Raw genomic sequence first — 22,291 nt, 5'->3', positions numbered from 1 at the left:
CTTTAACTGGCCTTTTGAGGATTAAGTCCTGGTTTAAGGTTAGGGTTATAATTTGGCTTAGCTTAGAGATAGGGTTAGGCATCTAGTTGTGATGGTTAAAGTTAGGATAAGTGACTAGGGAATGCATTATGCAGATCAGATGATCAGCTGCAAAACAGTTACCGAGAATATTTCCCCATGTAGGTTTTTTGTCTGGTCCAGAAATTTAAAAATGTTTTACCTAGATGTTGTATGCTTCATTTACTGGAGAAAGTGGTCTAACATGCTTTACCATAAGTAAGTAAAGACTATAGGTGTGGAAATTCTTTCCAGAGAAAACAGGACACAAAATCTTGCCGAAGTTTTACTACATGCAAATGATCACAGGTGTGAGAGTGAGATATGAAAGCACAGAAGGTCAAGTCATTCATAATAACACCTTTAAAACCAACATCAGTTTTATAAAGGTTTACACAAGCACACACACTCCTCTCTGGGTCCATCTACTCTAGTCTTGTACAAATTACAATTTCCACGACATTACAACAAGCAGCGAGTATAACATACACACTGATATCTAGGTCTAATTAAGGTTCATACATGTAAAAAAATACATACATGCTGCTGGTGATCAGAACTATCAGCTCGTCCTCAGTGCATTTAAACGTGTACTTTGTGTGATAAAACACAGATCCAATCTCAGGTGAAGTTCAGTGTGTAACATTTAGATTTATTGTCAGAAATTAGTTGTAAAAGTGTATCACTGCTTTAAAATAAAAATCCTTTTGGTTTCTTTAGCCTTAAGGCTTTTATGTGTACATTAGGCACGGACCAGTCCAGCCAGAGATGGTCTTACAAAACAAATGAGGAAGAACATCGTCTTCTCTGTGTGTATGTGAAAGTCACTGCAGCTCCCTGGCAAGCGTGATAAAGGGTGGGCTGAGTGGAGCAGTCCTCAGTTTGTTGCAATGTGCAGTCGCACCATTAGATGTCACTAATTCTTACACACTGGACCTTTAAATATGTGCCTGTTGTTTTAAATGCAGTGTGCACCATCAATTAACATTAAAAAAAAGCTCTGAAAGTTTTTTGTATCGGCAAGATTACACTGAACAGAACATATAGAGAAATGAACAATCTCACTCCATCAATCTCACAACCATTGGTCAGTCCAGTATATACTGTGGGGAGTTGTTTGTGCTCACTTTGCTGGTGATTTTGCGAAGTGGAGCTGAGCCTAGCAGAGGCAGCACACCCGGGACCTGCTGCTCCTCCTCCTCATCTGAGACAGCTTTTGTAGGAATGGGCCTCGGCAGAGAAGCTGCTGCGCGGGATGAATCGGAGGGCAGGAAATGTCGAGGCAGAACAAGGGGAGAGATGAGGCCCGAGCTTGGACTACTATAAGTGTTAACGTATGGGTAGCCTCGCATGGTATGTGGGGTGTATGCAGGAATAAACAGAGGTTGAGAAGGTCGGTGGCCTGATATAAGTGAAACGTCTCTGCCACCCCAGTTGTAGCTCCATGGCAGGGACTGGTGGGGGGTGCTGCTGTGGACCTGATGCTGCAGCTGGTTGTGTGCTGAAGAGTGAATCAAGCCAAAGTGGAGCTTGATGGCCGTTAATTCAGCACTGAGCCTGGTGTTTTCTTCCTTCAAGGCCAAGAGATGAGTCTCCAGCACATAGTCACTCAGCCTTCTCTTCTCCCGTGACCGTTTGGCTGCCTCGTTGTTCTTGCGACGTTTCTCCCAGTAGTGGGCATCCTTTTTCTCTTCAGATATGAACTCCCTTCTGCGGCGGGTCCCCTTATGTACCAGTTTTTCATCTAAAACATGCTTGTCCTGGCCTCCATGAAAAGGTGACGACAGGGACTCCATCACAGATGAAATATCAGAGACAACCAACGGAGACCTGAAATACAAGAGGAAGAGATGACGTCATTGGTTTTTAGAGGCTGAGTAATTGAAGTTCTTCATTGTTGTGGTGACCTAAGGTGACCTTATGTCTGAACATGCAGTGGGTTGTTCTTTTCTTTACTGAAAGCACCACAGCATAATTCGTATGATAGGTCATTTATTCATCATGGTATAAAACAAAACATGAGTTGGAATAAAATGTTGTTTAAAATGTAATAGAGCCATGGTGGCTGAACCACGACCTGCACTCACCGCAGACCCTGGCCAGGAGCTCATAGTTTCACCACTCTCACCACTTTTTCTTTTGTCTTTTAATGATGTTGGTTTTTTTAAACACTTAAAAATGCATTTTATATTTTGATGTACCTTTTTGATGGGTTAGGGTTAGTTTTTAGCATTGCTTCTACACTGTTTTCTGTCTGCTGCACCAGGGGCCTTCTCACCTTTACTATGCTTTGTTGTTTTTGATATGAAATGACCTTTAATGCTATACATTTGTCAATTTTCAGTCAAAAGCACTTCTTTCTACAATGCAGTAGGTCATTATATCTGTATTTTTACTTTCATGAACAACTATATTCAGTCTATAGTTGGTAAATGTGTGCATTCTAACTGAGAGGTGTCAAGATATTAAGTCAATTTAAGAAACTGTCTTTCCCATTATTAATATTACCCATAAGTTCACTGAAGTATGTATATATGTCCATCTTTTACCGCCATTAAAACTCAAAACTGTATTTGTGGAGCTGTTCACTGAAAAGTATTGTGCACAATGACACAGAACATTTGCATATACAGGAAGCTCTTCTAAGCTGAAAAGGATCCGTGAAGCTGACTTTAGAAACAATGAAACATTTCGTTTGGCTGTGATTTGCACATTTGTGAAAACGTTTCCTTCGTGTACATTGACTGTGTATTTGTGTGAGGACTTAAACAGCGTTTCCCAAACAATGACGATTCACAACACAGATCGTTACGATCACTGGGGTTTCTGTAACAGCTGTTAATATTTTCAATAGATAAACCAGCCATTTCCAGGGAATTGTCATTTGACGATTAAACTCCATATTACTGGATGCCATTACTCAGTGTCTCACACCTTCAATGTTTAAAGCCCCCCTTTTCCTGACACAACCTCACCTCCCACTTGACTCAACCACAGAAGAAACTGTGACAAGAAAAATTCAGTAGACAAAGACGACTGTGAACTGATATGTTTGAGAGAGTAGAGTATTTCCACAGATAATGTTAAATATTCATGTGGCCAAGTTAGTTGACCCTTGAATTACAGTTGATTTTGAAGTTCTTTTGTCAAGTTTGACTCAGACAGTGTTTTGTTTCTCATTTCAAATCCCCCAACCTGAAATGTCCACCAACTCATCACTTCCCCTTCACACTCTCTTTTATCTATGTGCTTCACTTGGTTCTTCTGGGTTGTAAAAGGCCACTCGCTGAGGGTTTGTACAAGATATTTTTCAATAACCAAGGCGAGAGAAATGCTGGCAGCTGTTAATAAATTCTGTCATTCACGTTGGTTTGTGGTTGATTTAAGGGAAGGCTCTGCAAGAAGGATGAAAACCACAGCCACCTCGTGCAAGTGCGATCTCACAGACACACACACAGATAGATCTGTGCAGCTATTCTTGTGTAGACTCTGAATTGGCATCGATTCATTTTGGGCAGCCTAAACAAAGAAGAATTATCCCTTATATAAAAGCCATACACAGGCAAAGCTGTTGACAAGCTCCTCTCATAATAATCCTCACACCTGAGATACGTATATGAACCTAAGTGCTTGGACCTACCATTTACCATTTACGTGTATTGGCACCGATTCGCAGGCCGACCTATTGTGCTTTTTTTTTTCTTTTTTTTTTTTTCATCCTGAACATTCACGTTGCGCTGTGTTGAGATGCTGGAGGGCACCGAAGCGCATGCATTGCCCCTCCCTCCCTGGCAGAGAGCAGCTGGGAGTTTTGGAAGCCTGCCTACAACAACTCTCCATGAGAGAACGGTGTTTTCAACTTTCAGTGTATTTTTAACTGTCTAACTTAGCTGTATTACTGCATTACACTTTGAAAATATGTCTGTCTCTGTGTCACTCTGAACGGGAGTGTGTGTGTTTTTTTTAACCTCTGGTCGAGCCGCTTACAATGGTCAAAGAGCCCTTTTCCCACTGGCTAAAAAACATATCTGATCTCCAGCTGGCGAGATGGCACCGCTGTGCGTCTGCGCGTCTGCGCGTGCCATGGCTACAGAATACGACACATTTATCTGTATGCACATGAAAACAATTACCTATCACTGCGTGTTTAAACAGCATCTAACTTCACATATTTAATATAGTTCACACTGCAGCAGTGGTCAGTGTGTCTGTCACTCTCTGTGTGTCTCTCTGTGTGTCTCTCTGTGTGTGTCTCTCTGTCTCTCTAGTGTGTTGTCTTTGCATAATAGGCGACATGATAAAACATGGTCACTTTATTTCATGTAGAAAAACAAAAAAAAAAGTTTCATTTATAAATTAAACTCAAGATTTAAGCATTAAATAAAAATATACTGTATTCGTGTTCTTATTTCTTCTTTTTAAAGAAATGGCTGAAAAAAAAGCAATATCGGCTTAAAAAAAATCGGCCAAAAAGAATCGGCAGCAAAATCGGAATTGGCATCGGCCATAAAAACCCCTTATCGGTCAACCTGTATTGCACACACATACAGGCTTGTGCAGCTGTTCTTCTGAGGACAGCACATTCATTTGCATTCATTCGGACAACCGGATCAAAGTGTTATCCCTAACCTTAACCATCACCAGTTAATGCATAACCCTAACTTTACCCTAACCACAATTAGGAACAGATTTTGGCCTCAGTGAGGACTACTGGTCCCGACAAGGTCAGTGTTTATGCCAGAAAATTATTATTTTTTTAAAAAGACAAATTTGTCTTTTAACACTGACGTTTCCATCCACACGTTATAGCGTCAAACTTTAGCGCCTGTGAAGCATAACATGTGAGCATGTTTCGTGTCCTGTGTGGCTGTGAAGATCTAATTCATATTTTTGTCATTTGTCATTCACACATGAGGCGTCTTCTGAGCACACTGCTCACTGAACTAGTCATAGTTCTTCTTCTATGTGCCACGCAGACCAAGCCAGAAACATCAAAACAAGATTTTACACGAGAAAAGTGGGCAGGATGTACGCCAGGTTAAAAATATTCAAGACTGTTCCCAGTAAGAACCCCGAGCATATACACATGTGTATCTCTGTTCTGTATCTCTGACATGCACACCTACATACCAGTGTGTGATACAAAGCTTATGTGTGCGTGCATACACACACAGACACACATATTTATATATATATATGTACAAACAATGATCATTTACTGCTCACCACTCTGCTGCACATTTGCACCTGTTTCTTATTGACTAAAAATAGCCAGCCTGCTTTTTAGTAAGGAACTCTCAAACTTCTTCTTTTGGTGTTCTGGCAGTTTTCTCATCCTCCACCACCTGCTGTTGTCTTACTGTGGGCTCTGCCTACATTGTAAAAAAAAATAGAGGTCCATACCTCAATGTACTGTGTTTTCAAGTGTTTTGTGAACCTCCATCAAGGGAATTCATGCCATCTTGGGGAAATTGGCACAGTTCATGCCTCCAATAAAAATATATACAGCATTGTCGCAAGGTCATTAATCGTGCAGTGTTGTTGATCCTTTTATTTATGTGCTTTTGAATGGATACAGCGCTTCATTACTGAAAGCACATATATTACCATTTATAAAAGTCCTGTAGTTACAGGAGATGTGATTTAAAGCACTGAAAGGTCTTTATATGGACTTATTTGTTAATAGCTAAGTGATTCATAATCAGCTAAACTCCCTGAAAGTAAAATGTGTCATATCATGTTAGCAGGCCATCCAGCACAATCTCTTTGGGACTATTGTTTAATCTGGACACAATACACTTAGTGAATTAATTAGTGAATATTCTTAATCCGTAAATCAAAAGGAACGACCAAAATGTTAGAAACGCACGTACAAATACAGCACAAAACAAACAACGACAACCAAATTAAAAAAATTATTATTTAAAAGAAAACATTTTGTGCCTCTGTAAAATGATATACTGTAGTTCATTATGTGTAAGATTTACGTATGTGCTGGATATCATTATTTTTAAGGAAGAGTACGGAGTGATCAGAAACACCACCAGCAGCTACTGCTTTATACGTTTAAATACGGTATACATCTCTGATTCAGTTGATTACCACGATGCTGCCTCGCCGAATACTATCACAACAAGAATGTATTTTTTATGTAGTGGCCACAACGAGCTTGTAACGAGACAAAGTTGGTTTGATCCACAGGGAATATTCGTACCGCTAATATTTTTTGAAACGTTAACATGTAAGATCAAAGGTCATGCCTCAATATAATGCTAATAATGTAATTCAAAGCAATTACCAATTGAATTATGCTTATATATATATATATATATATATATATAGTATATAGTATATATGTTTGTTTGTTTGTTTCCTACAACATTTCCTGCTTTAGAAACGTGGTACAAATCACTTAACATGGCACAATGAGATAGAGGCCTTACCTTTAACTGTCCACAACTGCTAAGGTGTCGACGACCTAATTCAGACCGTCGCTGTCAGTCCTACACGCTCGCTTATGTTTTCCGGTCTTTAACTGTCTTTTCATGTGACTGTCCACCTCTGTTGTCACATGAAAAGTGTCTTACTGCCCCCTTTGATATTGACAGTGCTGTGGTGTCAGTGGCCACAGGGGTCTCCCCAGTACGATGCTGCTGCTGTTGACTATAGTTTTATATAACTTTTTTTGTGTTTGCTGTACAGTGGCTGGATCTTTGTGTGTGGTTTTAAAAGTCACATTTTACATTTCAGACACTGATGAGTGAAGCTTTTCTATATGTTAAATAAATCTTTAACACCTCAGATAAAAAACAGCATAAGTTTGGCATCAGACATTTATTGTTCTTTCTTAGAAAACTGAGACCGTTTACTGCAACGTAATTGTTATGCATTACAGCCAAAAATGAACATATGAACTTATTTGTAATTAGGATCTCATAGTGTGCGTTTGTCTTGAGTGGAAATTTAACCTCCACCCTTGTTTCTATGTTTAGATGCTGTCACGTGAAGACAAGTTAGATTTTTGCTTCCTGTTGTGATGTGCTTAAACCGTTAATATAAAAATAAATCTGCACCAGAGATCCATGAAAACACTTTATTTTTGTTGTCATGCGGCAGAGAGGATACTGCTCAACCTTTGTCGGCTTCTGTATTTAGACCTGACACTAAAAAGAAAATACTTCTTTTCACTCTGTCAGTTGTTAAAGAAAAATGAGTCACTTATCGCATCTTTAAAAACCAGGCACTTGTTTTAATGTTGTGGTTGATCAGTATGTTGAGCATGATCTGACGTTACACAACTTTGGAAACATCTATGACCTTACAAGTTAATAATGATTGCCAAAATCAGCGCAATCCAAGATCAGCCATTAAATCTGTCTCCGTTCCCCTTCACTGCCACTCCTTCAAACAGTCAAATCTTATTTTTTGTGTTTCGCATAAATACTCCTTGATATGTTCTTGTTTTCACGTTTTCGTTTGAGCCAGCCAGTAACACACTTCCAATCATGATTATTGTTATTATTTGAAACACTGTTTGAAGTGTTTACTTGAAGCTCTTTCTTACTTCTAGCTGTTTAAATGCACTTATTGTAAGTCGCTTTGGATAAAAGCGTCTGCTAAATGACATGTAATGTAATGTAATGTAATGAAGTGTGCACCCAGCACTTCTGTCATCTGCAGCATCATTAATGTTGTAGCAGCCTCTGCTGGTGTCTACAGGTAAGTGCTGTCTGCATGAGAGCAAGGCGCTAGAGTTTAATTACATCCCTGATTAGAAAACTGCAATAAATGTGAATCTTTTGTTCATGTGATCTTTTTAACAAGATTAATAATTCCTTATTCTACATTAGACAGATAATCGCAACCCCGGGGAACTTTTTAGATGGATTTTCTTGGCTGTGTATAGATTTTTTTTAAATTACAGCAATGTATGCACCCTCAAATGTCATTAAAAACACTAAAGAGACAAAAGTACAATATATATTTGGCTAAAGCTTACATGAAACAAATGTTTTGCAGTTATTTTGCAGTTTTTTTTTATTATTAAAAGGTAGAAAATAGCCTATACACTACATGCATGCAAAACACAAGCATGTAGTGTCAGTCAGTCATCATCTACCGCTTTATCCTCCACCAGAGGGTCGCTGCAGTAGATGGTGACGACTCTTTCACATGAGTTGTAAGCTGTTGAAAGCCATGGTAATGATCGATTTTACCGGTTAATCGACATCTGCTGGGAAATCACACAGTGGCGATAAAGGGAAATACCAAAGTAGAGAAGCACCTAGTTTCACTATCCTTCAATAAAATCAACCAACTACTTTCAAATCGGTCAGTAATTTAAGTTGAATGATAATGAGAAATATCATATTAATAGCTTCTCTAATTTCATGCTTCAAAGTCAAATATTAAAAATGTGCTACAATTCAGTTGTTAATAAGAATTAGAACATTTCCTATATTTTGTAGAATATAAAAGGCAAAACACTTCAAAGGCACTCTCAAAATAATTTCATTATGACCATATTATGATCACACCAGTAAATATTGTACAGTTATAAACAATAAAAAAAAAAATTTGAATATGGGGGTGAGAATCTTCTTCTTCCCACTGTCTTCTTCAAACAATTGTGTTCTTAAATGTATTCAAAATGAAGTTTCATTCATTAATAATAGCATTTTTAACATGATTTGCATACATGTTTTTTTCAATTACCATCAAATGTACACATTAGCCTTCTATCCTAATAAAGGCCTGTGTTAGCGTCCATCAGCACTGAGATGCAGACCTGGCCCAGCACAACTGAGTCTATAGGGAGGCAGACATGAGTAGAGGGTTGTTGGTGGTGGAGTATATGAGGACCACCAAGGCAGCAGAAGGTTATTATACACTGCTGAGGAACTCAGATGAGACTCTAACCAACTGTTAGGTTTGTTTGTGCAGGCATGGCGGGGTGTGTCAGCAGGTGCGCGCAGAAACGCTTGGATATAATAGTTCTGGGTGAAGTTGTCATCACTGAAAGTGATGCGTCGCTGGGGACCCATCTCTGCCTCCGCTGACCTCAGACCCTGCAGAGAGGCGGTGGCACCTTTGAACACACCATCAGCTTCAGTTGTGCCAAAACAAGACACGTCTGTTTCACAAGGACGATTGTCTTGATGCCTCACACTCAGGATGGAGGCTGTGGCATCCCCACCGTTCACCCAGTGTCCTGCCCGGGAATAAGCTGGGTTTCTGGGTGATAAGGACAATGGAGCAACCACAGGTGAAGTGAAAGTTGCACCAACAGGTGAAGCAGCTTTGCTTCTGCCTGCACTCACACTGGTGTGATACTGCAGACTGAGATGAGCGCGTAACTGTGCGTTCTCCTCATTGAGGGCCAGCAACTGACCCTCCATCATCAGGTCATTCAGCCTGCGTCTCTCCCTGGACCTCCTCGCCGCCTCATTGTTCTTTCGCCGCTTGTCCCAGTAGGTGGAGTCTTTCTTGTACATGGGGGTCATCGTTCTCTTTCGCCGTCTTACTGGTCTGCTACAGGTCCGTAAACGCAGTGGGGAGGAGCCAGTCACTGAGAGCAGGAGTCCAGGTTGGGCTGCAAGAGGCTCGGTGACGCTGCTGCTGTCAACCAAAGAGGAGGAGGAGGTTTGGCATGAGGCACCGGGGCTCGTCAGTGTGGACATGACACTGGGGGACCATTAAATTTTAAATGAATAGTCAGTCATCAACCTGGAGTGTTTGAGTGTTTCTGCTTTATAGAAATATCAAGATGCTGCAGCACTTCCATGTTAATTAACTGAATACAACAGTTTATACAATTTATTTTTATTATTGTACCAGTTTTTAATTATAGGCATTGTATACATTTTTATTAGTGTGTATATTATAATTATATTATCATTAAATGCTAGTTCTATGCCATCTTAGTATGCCTGTTTGTTTTGAAATTCTTGTAATTTTATATTTACTGCTATCACTTTTTTGTTTCTACCTGTACATGAAAGGATTGTTATCTTTATCTTGACAAAAAACTAAAACAAACCTTTTGCACTTACTTGTCCATCGCACTTATGACTAGCACTATTTGAAGCATTTACTTACTTCTAGTTCTTGTTTTGTATTGTACCCAAATGTTGAAATGCACTTATTGTAAGTTGCTTTGGATAAAAGCCTCTGCTAAATGACATGTTATGTGATGTAATGTAATGTGTCAAATTACCATGGAGATGTAAAATATTGTCCTCACCTATACACATCATATTCTACTCTAATCTTTTATTCATCGCAATAAAGAGTAGTTTAATTAATTTGCAGACCGTGCATAAGGAGAGATGCAGAATCCTTAGACAGGCAGGTGCAACATGAATTACAGTAAATATGAGAGATATAAGAGGCCCCAAAGTGTTTTTGGCATCTTATAAAGAACTAACTTGTATTTTTTTTTAGACTATGATCTCACCACAAAGTTATTGGCAGAACAGAACTGTGTTGGTGCTTGTCTTCCAGTATAGGCTGCAAGATTGTTTACAAAGTTTAATTAAAAAATGCTTGATAAAAATGAATCTAAAACAGAAAGTGAGCAGAGGAATTAATATTAATGAATGTTTTGTACCAATACTTATAATAAACTCACCGTACTAACCTCAGAAAGGATGACAGATGATGTAGAAAGGATCAGGTTTAACACTTGTATTTTTAGTTTCGTTTATTTAAAAAACAAACGAAACAAAAAACCCCGGACGAACTTAATCGGAAAGTAAACAGATTCCAGGTTGTGTGGATGTCACCTGTTTGCGTGGAGACGGCTGTGCTTCTTCTTGTCTGTCTGTCAGTCACGGTCAGACTGAGCGTTGCCGAAGAGAGCAGAGCTGCAGCATGACATGACTGCTTGGCGGCGGGCGCGTGCTTTTACTGTGTGACAGCAGCCAATGGCGTCTTCTGATCCACGGAGCGGAAATCCAAGACAGCAACATTGTCGCCACACAGTCAAACAAACAGGTGAGACTGAAACTAGTTAACTGGATCAAGTTGGATAGACTTGCATTTCTGTAGTTATATTTAATCGGGGTTTTTTTTATTGCCTTTTTTTGTTTCTTGTCCTTGCTTCCTGTTTTATTTTGTAGTTCTTTTTCCCGGTGTCAGGATTTATTTTACTTCCGGTTCCTCCATGTTTCCTCCCTGATTGCCCACACCTGGTCCCAAACATTTTCACCTGTTGTTAGTGTCCCTCGTGTGTTTTCACCCGTGTTTCTTGTCACTTTATCTCGTCAGTTAAGGTAAGTGTGCCTTCATTTTCCTCTGTGTCCTCTTCTTTTATGACTGTCTTTTTGAATTATTTTGCTTTTCTTAACCGGGGCCAGGCCTGACCACATGACTCCTTGTCTCTGAAGTTATCTAAAATGGCTAAAACATGGCAAGTATGCTATATGTTGTCAAACATTTAAAATTTAAATCACCGTTACATTAAAACTAGTTTTTTTGCCAGCATCTAGTGGCAAGCATTATTGTTGCACTGTGCAGTACATGTGAAATGTGAGTGACATATAGTAGATGTGTGAAGAATTAGAAGTGACAGCTTGATAAATAACTGCTGACTCTTCCTCATTCTCAAATTACAGATGTATTTCCCAATTTGCTGTTGGAATATATCCTAATTTTCTGGTGAAGGGGTGAAGCTGGTTTATGAAAACAATACCGCAAGGTGTTTATTTTGCAGTGCTGTATGCTGGCACATCTATGCTAACAGGTTAAAAGCCATACTGGACATGTTGCAGTCACAAACATGAAAGCCTATTTTCTCTTTTACTGACCTCGGATCAGCATTTCTTTTGAACATGTTGGTCCTGAGTCAATAACAATAATTCATGCTATAATGCATGACCTCTGGGGCCTGTTGCGTGAAACCAAGATAAGGGGTTAAGCTGGGATAAGTCAGTTATCCTATATGAATCTAGTCAGCTGTTGCTCTAATCAGAAGAAAATGTGATTTAATAGTTATTCATGATCTTCTGGGTGTATTTTACCTTACAGATTGTGATTCATTCAGTGTTATTTTAATTAGGATATAGCCATTATTACTCTTATATGGATTTTATGAAGACTGGTGATTGTTTTGCTGTCTAAGGTTAAGCTTTTTTTTCTATGCAAAACTGTTGACATAATTAAATTAGATTGTGAATATGATGATTTCAATGAAACAGTGGTTAGTTGTTAATTGTTTTTAAATGTTTTAATTTAAGGATACCTCTATTTCATTATATGAAACTACAATGCAGGCAGGCATCAGCCTAATTTTGACTTATATTAACAGTTTGTTTGCTTACATGAGCTTTAATATCTTAGCTGAATCAAAAGTTACAATGACGAGCCACACCAACAGAGTGTTCTGCATGAACAACTTGTATAACCACAAATCATAAGCCCTATGTAGTGGTAAATACCATGGGTGAGCGTTTCACTTAAGGTTCAACATGCATCATTTTGAACAGTGAGTGTTAAAACACACAGTTGAGAGCATGAAGGATAATTAGCATGTGCCATATAACTCAGATAATAACTAATATTTATATATATATTTTTTTAAAGCAAGCATGTTAGGAAAACTCCACCCACAAACCTCCTATTTTAAGTATTTTAGTTTTTAAAAATATCTGATTTGCCTTTTTTAATGTTTCACTTCCTCATTAGTCTCCATTATATGTTGTTGCTCGCTTGTAGAAAAATACACAACATACTTCTCCATTTCTGCATCAGTAAATATGTGGTCAACATCAGGGTCGACTTTAAACAGCTGTGAATGTGCACTTACCAGGATCAGTTATACCTGACTTGGCCAAGCCACACCTTCTTATCCTAGTTTGGTGTTTGTGCAATGGACTAAACCAGGATGAACTCAGCAGCATTGGTTAAGTCTCACCTTCTCTGATATCCTGGATTTCTAACATTACATTATTTGTATGTGAAAACATGCTGGCCTGTTAAGCTATCCCACATAAATAGTGCTATCTTCCTGTTGCCTCTGTCTGTCTTGATAGAAAACAAGTCACTTCCTGTGTACAGCACTCTGTTGGATGAAGTAACAACTCTAGACAAAGAGGTGTTGCGGCATTGTTTGAACTCATTTTACAGATATGTTTTCATTGAAACCAGATTGCAGGTGACATAATTCCAAGCATTAACGTGTTTACGCGGTGAACTGTTTCTGTGGGTAGCGGTGGAGGGGGCGGAGCATGAGGAGACGGCACTCATTCAGCACTTCTAAAAATGTAAGTTTGAAATACTTGGTCAGTAGGTTATTAAGTACCAGAAACGCAATGCACCAAACTAAAATTAGATGTCTTTTTTTTTCTTTTTTCTTTTGTTCGGTCTATTGCAGGACTTCTACAGTGAGGATCCAGGGTAGTGGTGTTGGATCAGCCGAGGAGACACAGCCCTGTCTCTCACCTTCAGGTGTGTGGGTGTGGCTTATCACTGGCACACTGCTCTCCAGTGTGAGAGCAGTGACACTATCGATACATGATATCTATAGTATCATGTATGCATCTTAAGAAGCTGTTCATTATCTCAGGCTCTGACGCAAACCTGCACACATGTGAAACCTCTTACAAGTCCAGGTTAGCCATGAGAATATCATGACCCACATCTTATTAGTGGCTATGCTGTATTTTACGACCATTTTTAGACATGTGGCAATGTGGACATAAATACTGTAAACTGTTCCGCCAAAATGAAAACCAATTGTTTTGCAGGCATTGTTCATAATGATTTAACTCTGGTCTACTGAGTGTGGGGACTGTTCAGAGTGAGTGGGGGAATGTACTGTGAACTCTGACAAGTTTGTGTAGAAAAACAATTTCTTTCTGACTCAACGTCACCACAGAGACCACTGTGGTATATTCCAACAGTCAGGTTTTTGTTTCAGTAAGATGTTCTCCAGAACTTTAAAGATACAGTAACACAGTGGTACTGATTGGTTCCTGCTGATTACACTGATGGCTTTAATCACAAGTTATCATATATGATCATGAGCACATGCTCACACAAATATTGAAATGTTTCAAATATTTAAAATCCATCCATGCATTATTATAAAAAAAACAGGTGCGTTTGTTTGCGGTGTGTTTTTTTTAGAAGGGTAATTTAGGCCACATCTGCACTGGATGTAGCTTGTTAGTAGACCTTCCTTATCAATCACTGTTAAAGCACGAGGTTCACAGCCTACAGTTTTAACATGCCTAAATATATTTTTTCCTATTTCTGGGAATGGTATGCTCCTTTCTATCATTTGATGTAAAGTTATGTGTCTTTTGAATTATCTTCACTTTCTCTACATAATGTCTCTGACTCAAGACAAATTTATGAAAAGGTCAATCAATACTCATAAAAGAGGCTTCCAGAAACAAATCAAATATTGTCAAATCACAATATATACGTAATCTCAAGGCACTTTACATAGCAATGACGAGACAATGATGCTACATCAAACTCTAGTTATACAGTAAATTAACTATTTGAAACAGTCAAAAACAGTCAAAATGTCATTGATGTCTTTAAAGGCAACCTTCATTTCTTCTTTTCTATGGCGACCATCCTAAAATTCATCATTTGACTTTTTTTGGGTGACTCAATCACAAACACTTGATACCTGAGACAGATATTTAGAAAACATCAGAGAATCTGATGGCCAGTATATGATGCTGATTATTTTAATTTTTGTCTGATATATTTGGCTGGTTTTCTTTTTCTCTACCTTTCTGAAAAAAAAATTAACGGTTTAACATTCAAAAATCAAGAAAATTGCGTAAAGCTCCAGTGTAGCACCTCCATCAACCCCTATGGGGTTCTGCCATTTTCACTGTATCCCATGGAGACCCACTGTATCCTCGTTCCATCTCACTGTATGCGTGTTACCGGAGTGACACCTTTTTACATCCTCTCACTCTGTGTGCAGCACAGGAATAACAACTAGCTCAACACATGAAGGCTCCAGTGCAACGTTACAGATGCCAGATGCCTGTCAAAATCAACAAAGTTATTGCAGTTACTTTAACAGAAGAACAGTGTTATTTTGATAAGTGATACATGCTTTACAGGACACTGTCTTGCAGTTTTCATGAGTGTGTTCACAGAGCAAAGTGATGCTACCAGGTGACTCATGGGGGTAGATCTAAGTATGTTCCGGTAAACTTTGTTATGTCAACCCCCACCCCACATGCACACACGCACACCATCACTGACACACAAACACCCCCACCACTCCCCCTGCCCACAACTTGCCACCATGTTCCACTGCTGCTGTGTGCTGCACACTGAAACCACTGTGAATTGAATAAACCACCGCTTTGCCTTGGCTTCATCTCAGCCTGTTTGACATTTGTTCGTGTTTCATGTTGAACATTTGTCTCAGAGCTCTTTCACTGAGGATTTTTGTGTGATTGTCATTATCGGCGTCCCCCGGCCTGATTCCTACTTTTTCACCCACAGCTGAGCCGCTAACCATGTTTTTACACTAAGATGAGCCTCTGACCGTGGAGAGTACCACCTTTTCTATTCATCTCACATGAAAACCGAGTAATGTGTAAGATCTAAGCGAACACGGGCAGAGAGATTTAGAAGCTCAGCCCAGGGTTTTCTCACGCTGTGCTGAAAAACGAGTGCGTCTGAGGGTCGAGATCTAGTGAGACTCTGTCAGATACAGAACTGGATGAACACAAACATACTCTGCAGTGGAAATTTGGCCTGTATTTTTCACACTGTTATAATGTGTAATATGTTTCAGGGTGGTTATATTTGTTAGTGGTTTATAAAGCAACAACTACATTGTTATTTTAGTTTTTATTGAAAGTAACCCAAGTTTTCCTGCAGAATCCATTAATATCTTGTATCCGGGTTGCTTTACGTTTGATATACAATAAATAACAGTGACTGGTCCAGTTCCAAGATCTTTAAAGCTGTCGAAATAAACAAGAAGTGTCACGACTGTTGGCAGAGCTTGGTCTCTTTTGGCAGGTGGTGTACACAGTTGCATGATTAACGTAAGATCCTATGAACCTATAATACTTACTTTGTAAGATTCTATATTTTACTACCTCCAGCAAAGGCAATTCATGGATTTCTCTGCTGAATTTACATTTTTAATATTTTATTTTTATTTATTTTATTACATGTGCTATATATAAGTATATAAAATAACCTGCCAACATTTAATGAATGCAATTAATAAATTACATAGTTGTACTTTGGCCTGGTTCCAAGAATTTAAAAGCTGCCACTAATGTTGGTGTACTTGATTTGTTTTGGCACAAAGTTGCACAATTAATGTTAAGATTTTGTGAACCTACAGTACTTAAGTAACTATTTCTATATTTTATTCCCTCCAGCAGCGATAATTCATGGATTTATTAACATTTGAATGAAACCTTTTGATATTTTATCTGAGACGGTCAACTCTGGTTGTTTTAAATGTACTGTATACATTAAATGACCTGACTAAAGAGAGAAAGGATCATGGTGCTATATATGTCTTAATGTTTTAAATAATGCACAAAAGCAAAAGAAATACAGAAGTAAAATGGAGATTTGGTCATTATTTTAATGTTTCTGTGGCCTCTTTAAATTTTGAAAGCGTTTAGATGAGCCTTTATTCTTTCTGCTTGTCTGTGTCTTTGTTTGTGAGGCGTGGCGGCCGTCATGGGCAACGGTTAAACCGTGGTGGAAAAGCCTGGCCTGACACTGATGAGTGTCATGCTTTGTTGAGGCCTATAAGAACATCTAACCAACGGCACATCACCCTAACCGCTCACATGCACAGCCCAGCTGTAAAAATAGATAGGGAAGATCGCCCCAGATATGCGCACACACGTTAGACAACAGATTTACACACATTCAGGTGCCGGTGTGTGGCCTCACGACCTCACTTGCGCAGAGAGGGGACATGAGATGATGAGATATGAAACCACACAAGTCTATATAACTGACACAGAGTAAAAATATAAATGGAGTGAACTGCCTTTTGTCTTTTTTCAGGGGTGCCGTTGTGCATAATTTCACCTTTATGACCTTCATTAGATGGTGACACTGCAGTGACTGCTAGCCTCCGCCAGATGGCATCAGATTCACAATGTAAAAATGGCTTATACTTAAATGTTGCAAATCCATTCCTCAACCTACATTTGAAGATTAGTTTGAATAAAATTAAATATTGTGTCTAGCGCACTATTGTAAATACCTCTTTATAGAAGTTTGTCAATATTCTATTTATTTTAATTAAATTAAAGCAGAACAGGCCAAGGCACATTTTCTTCTCATCTTCACCTGCAAAACTGCATCTCCCGACACATTTGTTCTACATTGTATAAAATTCTCATAGTACATTTTCCAAGGAAAAACAAACAAGTGCAGCAAACTGGTAATTGGGTGTTGGCTTGGTCTCAATGCAAAGCTTTAAAGCGTTCACATTCATGTAAACCAATACTCCCACAGTTGCCAATATGCAAACCTATTTCCATAAACACAAAGACAGAAGTTATGCAAGTTGGTTAAAAAGAAATGCATATAATAATGTTTAGACTTCCATTGTCTGGATTGGGGTTGTAGGTACCCAGCAAACTAAAAAACATGTTTTAAATACCTGAAAAACCTGTGTTAAAGGAAGCAGGTGATTTGATATGCTTATATACAAAAGGCTTTAGAGTGCCTCCTTTGTTTCTCTTTTTTCTGTCCTCAGGTGAATAGCATGGGAAGGGGAAGTCTTTACCTGGGAGAAAGAGAGAGGCGGGGCCTGCAACATGTTGCTCCAGCAGAACGAAGAAAGAGAAGAGAAAGGAGGGGTTGGATGAACACAGGTGTGCGTATTATGAAAACCAGCTGAACGATGGTTATGAAAATCGTGTTGGCCAGCTGAGACTCAGGATTGATGGAGTGTTCGGCTTTGTCGCCTGGTTCCAAGGTGCTTCAGAGCAGCACTGGCAAACGGGTGAATACATTTCTTTTGGAATCTTTGGTGATTTATCTGCTGCTAATAATGGAAACAAAGGTACGATCAACGCTATCTTTCTGTGTAATATTTTGACAGAGGTAACACACAATTACACAACAACAGGTAAAATCATTGTGCACCATCACAACTTGTATTCTCAAGCTGACATGACTGTGTGTGTCTTTATTCTTTCAGGTTTGATGCATATGGATTTGTGTGTGCAGTCTTGGTTCTCTCTCATCAGGATTGCACCTGTAACTTCCAGCAGAGTTTCTTCCAGAGAGGTTGGTATATTTCTGTGTATTTCATCACACACACTTGCCTTTTACTGTTAATTCATCTTTCTACCATTTAGTTTAAAATGATCAATAGAGGATGGTGAAGAACGGTAGTTGTTCATGATGTATAGATCATCACTCTAAATCCTTTATTTTGTACCTTGATTTTGTTTTTTTGTCAGTAGTTTATATGGATATGGTAACCAAACTGAAATCTTCCTGATATTAATTTCATTTTCAGTTCACTTGAGATGTCTTACAAATCCTTGACCATTAGATGCACCTTCACAAATGTTATATGAACACACCCAGAGCACCAATATGTGTTCATAAAAAAATTAAGCTATAAGATTTTGTCTCCATTTATTTTTTTTGTTAATGTCAATGTTGTAAACCAACATCAGTCATTTCCATACATATCAAATATTAATGGATTTTAAAACATTTTTAACCCTTGTTCATATACATTTTTTTTGCAATGTCATATTTCATAAAATACAAGCTATAAAAATTGTATAAATAATTTTTTAAACTAACGTCAGTCCTCATCATAAATATCAAACATTTGCCCAAAAATTGCACAAAAGGAGGATATGACACATGAAAGGAGGTGCCACTTGTGCCACTTGAGCTACCTGCACTTTACACATTTGATCATATGGTAAATACAGTGTTCACTGTTCACGCTGCTTGCAGACACGTGCAAGCTTCTTTTTTTTTTTATTCTTTATTTTCGGACTGCATCAATTGCAATACACAGACATTTTTTTTAAACCATATAAAACAGTCACATATTATGAACTTTTACACAGTTTGGGAGATGTGTGCATGTGTCCATGTGTGCTTAAGTGTTTTGATATGTTTCATGTTATTAATTTTCTAATGCTTTTTATTTTAATTTGTCTAAATGATCTCGTAGTTTGGAGTCATTTGTATTCACATGTGTCTGTTGTGCTTTGCTGTGTTGTGTGTAGGCTTGGTAACTCGGTGTAATGAGTTACAATGTTGATAAGCATGTCTTAGAAGGGGTCAAAAGTAGCCATTTTCTGTTGTATCCCTCTTGTAGCAGAAGTCTACAAACAGAAGTCTACAAACAGAAGTCTACAAAAGTCCACAACACAATGGCCACACAAAGCATTGAATCTGGTAAGTCACTTTTGATCTGCATTCTTCTATTTTATTTACCTGCTAACCTCTGAATCTTCATCTCACTGTACTGGCACAGATTTCTATATTTATATTTGAATAATTCATATCCATGAACATTCATTGTCTAGATTGAAGGTTTCAGATCATGTTTCTTCAGAAGATGTCATGAGAATTCATCTTTCCTTTTTAAATAGCAGTAACGGCACCACATACCATTGGCTTTATTCTAAGCTCCTGTAATAGCACTAGTTAACAACATATTATAAATTTAAACCCCCTGCTTTCTAGTAAGCACTTATAAGTGTGCTGAGGTAAAAGGCTTTAAATAACACTTATATGGACTTATGCATATAAGTGTTATTTTAGTGTTCTTATAATTGGCTTTTTTATTGTTAATTAGCACTTTTTACAAAATGTTAAGTGATAAACAAAATATTCCTGTGTGTCTGACAGACTTCTCATGGGAGGTGAAGGCAAACAGCCACCACTACCATAAAGACAAACTGAAGAAATCTTTCCTGTGCTGCCACTGGGGTCGGTACTCGGTGAGTCAGTGAGCTTCCCTGCTTCCACATAATATCTGTTACGTCCGTGGCCTTGGGAAACAAACAAAGCAAAAAGTCTGTTTCACAAAGTTTGGCAGTTTTTATTGACTTTGGTGACGAGCAACGCCATAATAAAAAAAAAAAACTTAAATGAACCTAATCTTACCTCCAGTAAAGAAAAGTGCAAAATAAATGACAAAAAACTTACCTATGCTTATATTTAAAAATAGGAGAAAAAAAGGTGAAGCAAAATGGTTTCTCCTACTATTGCTACCTTTTTAATTAACAATTTAGTCAAAACACTATAGAAAGTTATCATTTGCCTTTGACTAACACTGTTCCAATACAGACTCTTGCAAAAGCAAAAATACAACTTATGTTTCAAAGTTAAACAACTTACCTAACTTAGTTTACCTTAGTGTAGACACGCACTCAAGGAGGAGAGAACTGTAAACCGTATGCCAAACATGTGGCCCAGGGTCATAACGAACACCTGTTAGCATAATGAAGCTTTGAGAAACCAGTTACTGTGTTGACATAATGTATATTTCCCCAGTGCGTCTACCTTAGTTTCTCTTCTCTGTGTTGTCAGGACAATGTGGTGCGCAGCTACAAGTATTCCCCTCTGACGTTTCTGCCCCTGATGCTCTTCGAGCAGTTCCAACGAGTGGCTAATTTCTATTACCTGCTTATGGTGACGTTGCAGGTTAGTTGAAGACTCTGTTATTCTCTCTCACTCATGCTTTGATTCTATAGTATTATCTTTTTTAAATAAGCATTTACATCCAAAAGAGCAAAGGATAGTGGTACACTACCTGAACAGGACTATGTGAAGCTGCAGAAATATAGCTGCCATCTTTTTCACACATATTCTGCTCTCTTTTTTGTGACTAAATAAACATTAGGGCCACATGAAAAAAAAGAAAGAAAGAAATTGGAAGAAATGAATAAAAAGAACACAGGGTTCACCCTGAACAGGTCAACAGTCCATCACAGGGCCACATGTAGAGACAAACAACCATCCACTCTCACACTCACACCTACGGTCAATTTAGAGTGAGAACAGATCAGCATACAACTACTGAACCCGGTGATGGTCAAATCTATCGATATAGATAAGCAAATCTAGAGAGAGGCAGCGATATAAGGCTAGGGGTGAAGAAGTAGAGGACATTGAGGGACAAAAAGGAGATCTTTTTGCCACAGTTGTTACACAAGGGCAACCAAATACCTCTGTTGTTTTAAGCCTGACAACATGGATGCCTGTCCTAAGATGACACTATAGTCTCTCATACATTGCTTGTTTTAACAAACACACACACACACTTGTACACTACCCGTACCTAGTACGTGCCCAGTTATCTTATATTATATTATGTTATACACTTGTAGTCTAAGCAATGCCCACACATGATTATCATCTTGTCATCTTTCCCAGCTGCACAGGATAAGCTTAGGACATGAGCACCAACTATAAACTGTACAAACTTGCTCATGTGCCTCAGAGCCATCTTTGACCCGCATCTCGACTCTCTCTTTGCAAAGAATAAACCACGCTTCAACAATCAACTTTGATGCAACTTTATTTCTAAAATAAAAAAGAACATGTAAATATGCCAGATTATAGCCATTTGCTGTACATCTGTAGTCCCAAGGCATATTCATTGAACAAGATAAAACTAAAGAATGAATATGTAAACATGACAACAAACAAGGGCAAGCAGCAGAGACTGTGTTACAGCCAACGAGGACTGACCACTAACATACGTGACGTAACACAGCAAACCAGGAATTAGGACATTTCAAGGTGTTTCAGTGTGTGTGGTTACATTTCTTTTTTTCCTCCTCTCTCTGTGCATCCATCCTTAAATGTGATTTCCAGTGTGTCCCTATCATTTCGACCATACCCTGGTACATCGCCATGATCCCACTGCTTGCCGTCCTCATCGTGAGAGGTTTGAAAGATTTCGCCAATGACATGGTGAGCTCACCCACTCACTTCTCTCATAACCCCCCCCCCCCCCACACACACAATCCATCAGCCCCCCAATGAAGGCACATGCTCACACACAAATGCATGATCTTAAAACACAAATATACGACCATCCGCATGCATTTATGCACCTGGCACTTAGGCACATGTGCACTTTTCTCTCCTTCATTGTCCTCATTGACTCCTTGTCCTCTCCACATTGACAAAACCAGTCATCCCAGTAGCATTAATTTTCCCTCCTATCATTAAAGCTTTTCCTTTTAAATGCAGGCGTGATGTTTTGCATGGAGAATTC

At 38.7% G+C, this 22,291-nt stretch overlaps 3 protein-coding genes across 8 annotated transcripts in view; 1 reads left to right on the top strand and 2 right to left on the bottom strand.

Moving 5' to 3' along the window:
• Positions 1-1,076: 1,076 nt before the first annotated feature.
• On the bottom strand, positions 1,077-1,878 carry nfil3-4 (nuclear factor, interleukin 3 regulated, member 4). The gene has a single exon (XM_058639217.1). It carries the CDS (start codon positions 1,851-1,853, stop codon positions 1,146-1,148), a length of 708 nt encoding a protein of 235 aa, XP_058495200.1. The 5' UTR covers positions 1,854-1,878; the 3' UTR covers positions 1,077-1,145.
• Positions 1,879-7,995: 6,117 nt separating this feature from the next.
• si:dkey-172o19.2 (uncharacterized) lies at positions 7,996-11,116 on the bottom strand. Its single transcript, XM_058637969.1, has 2 exons — positions 10,697-11,116; positions 7,996-9,741 (listed from the first exon to the last, which is right to left on the bottom strand). Exon 2 carries the CDS (start codon positions 9,735-9,737, stop codon positions 8,817-8,819), a length of 921 nt encoding a protein of 306 aa, XP_058493952.1. The 5' UTR covers positions 9,738-9,741; positions 10,697-11,116; the 3' UTR covers positions 7,996-8,816.
• An 86-nt stretch (positions 11,117-11,202) lies between these two features.
• atp8b3 (ATPase phospholipid transporting 8B3) overlaps positions 11,203-22,291 on the top strand; it is a 30,723-nt gene continuing 19,634 nt past the window's right edge. For 2 of the 6 annotated variants that reach the window (XM_058637966.1, XM_058637967.1), the window contains exons 1-9: positions 11,203-11,330; positions 13,204-13,319; positions 13,430-13,503; positions 17,780-18,028; positions 18,227-18,315; positions 19,376-19,455; positions 19,912-20,003; positions 20,596-20,709; positions 21,886-21,984. In XM_058637966.1, coding sequence (XP_058493949.1) covers positions 19,431-19,455; positions 19,912-20,003; positions 20,596-20,709; positions 21,886-21,984 — 330 coding nt within the window. In that variant the 5' untranslated portion in view covers positions 11,203-11,330; positions 13,204-13,319; positions 13,430-13,503; ... (1 more) ...; positions 18,227-18,315; positions 19,376-19,430. Of the gene's footprint in view, positions 11,331-13,203; positions 13,320-13,429; positions 13,504-17,779; positions 18,089-18,226; positions 18,316-19,375; positions 19,456-19,911; positions 20,004-20,595; positions 20,710-21,885; positions 21,985-22,291 lie in introns of all 6 variants that reach the window. The other 4 variants (XM_058637965.1, XM_058637961.1, XM_058637964.1 and 1 more) reach the window with 4 other exon arrangements.

The sequence above is a fragment of the Solea solea genome, chromosome 9 (assembly GCF_958295425.1).
Source record: "Solea solea chromosome 9, fSolSol10.1, whole genome shotgun sequence".
In the NCBI taxonomy this organism is placed as follows: Eukaryota; Metazoa; Chordata; class Actinopteri; order Pleuronectiformes; family Soleidae; genus Solea; species Solea solea.
Note: the sequence above shows the minus strand (reverse complement) of the source record. Positions and strands in the feature narration are given on the sequence as shown.

Coding starts and splice junctions, on each gene's coding strand:
- nfil3-4 (XM_058639217.1), bottom strand. CDS start 1,853: ATGGAGTCCCTGTCGTCACCTTTTCATGGAGGCCAGGACAAGCATGTT.
- si:dkey-172o19.2 (XM_058637969.1), bottom strand. CDS start 9,737: ATGTCCACACTGACGAGCCCCGGTGCCTCATGCCAAACCTCCTCCTCC.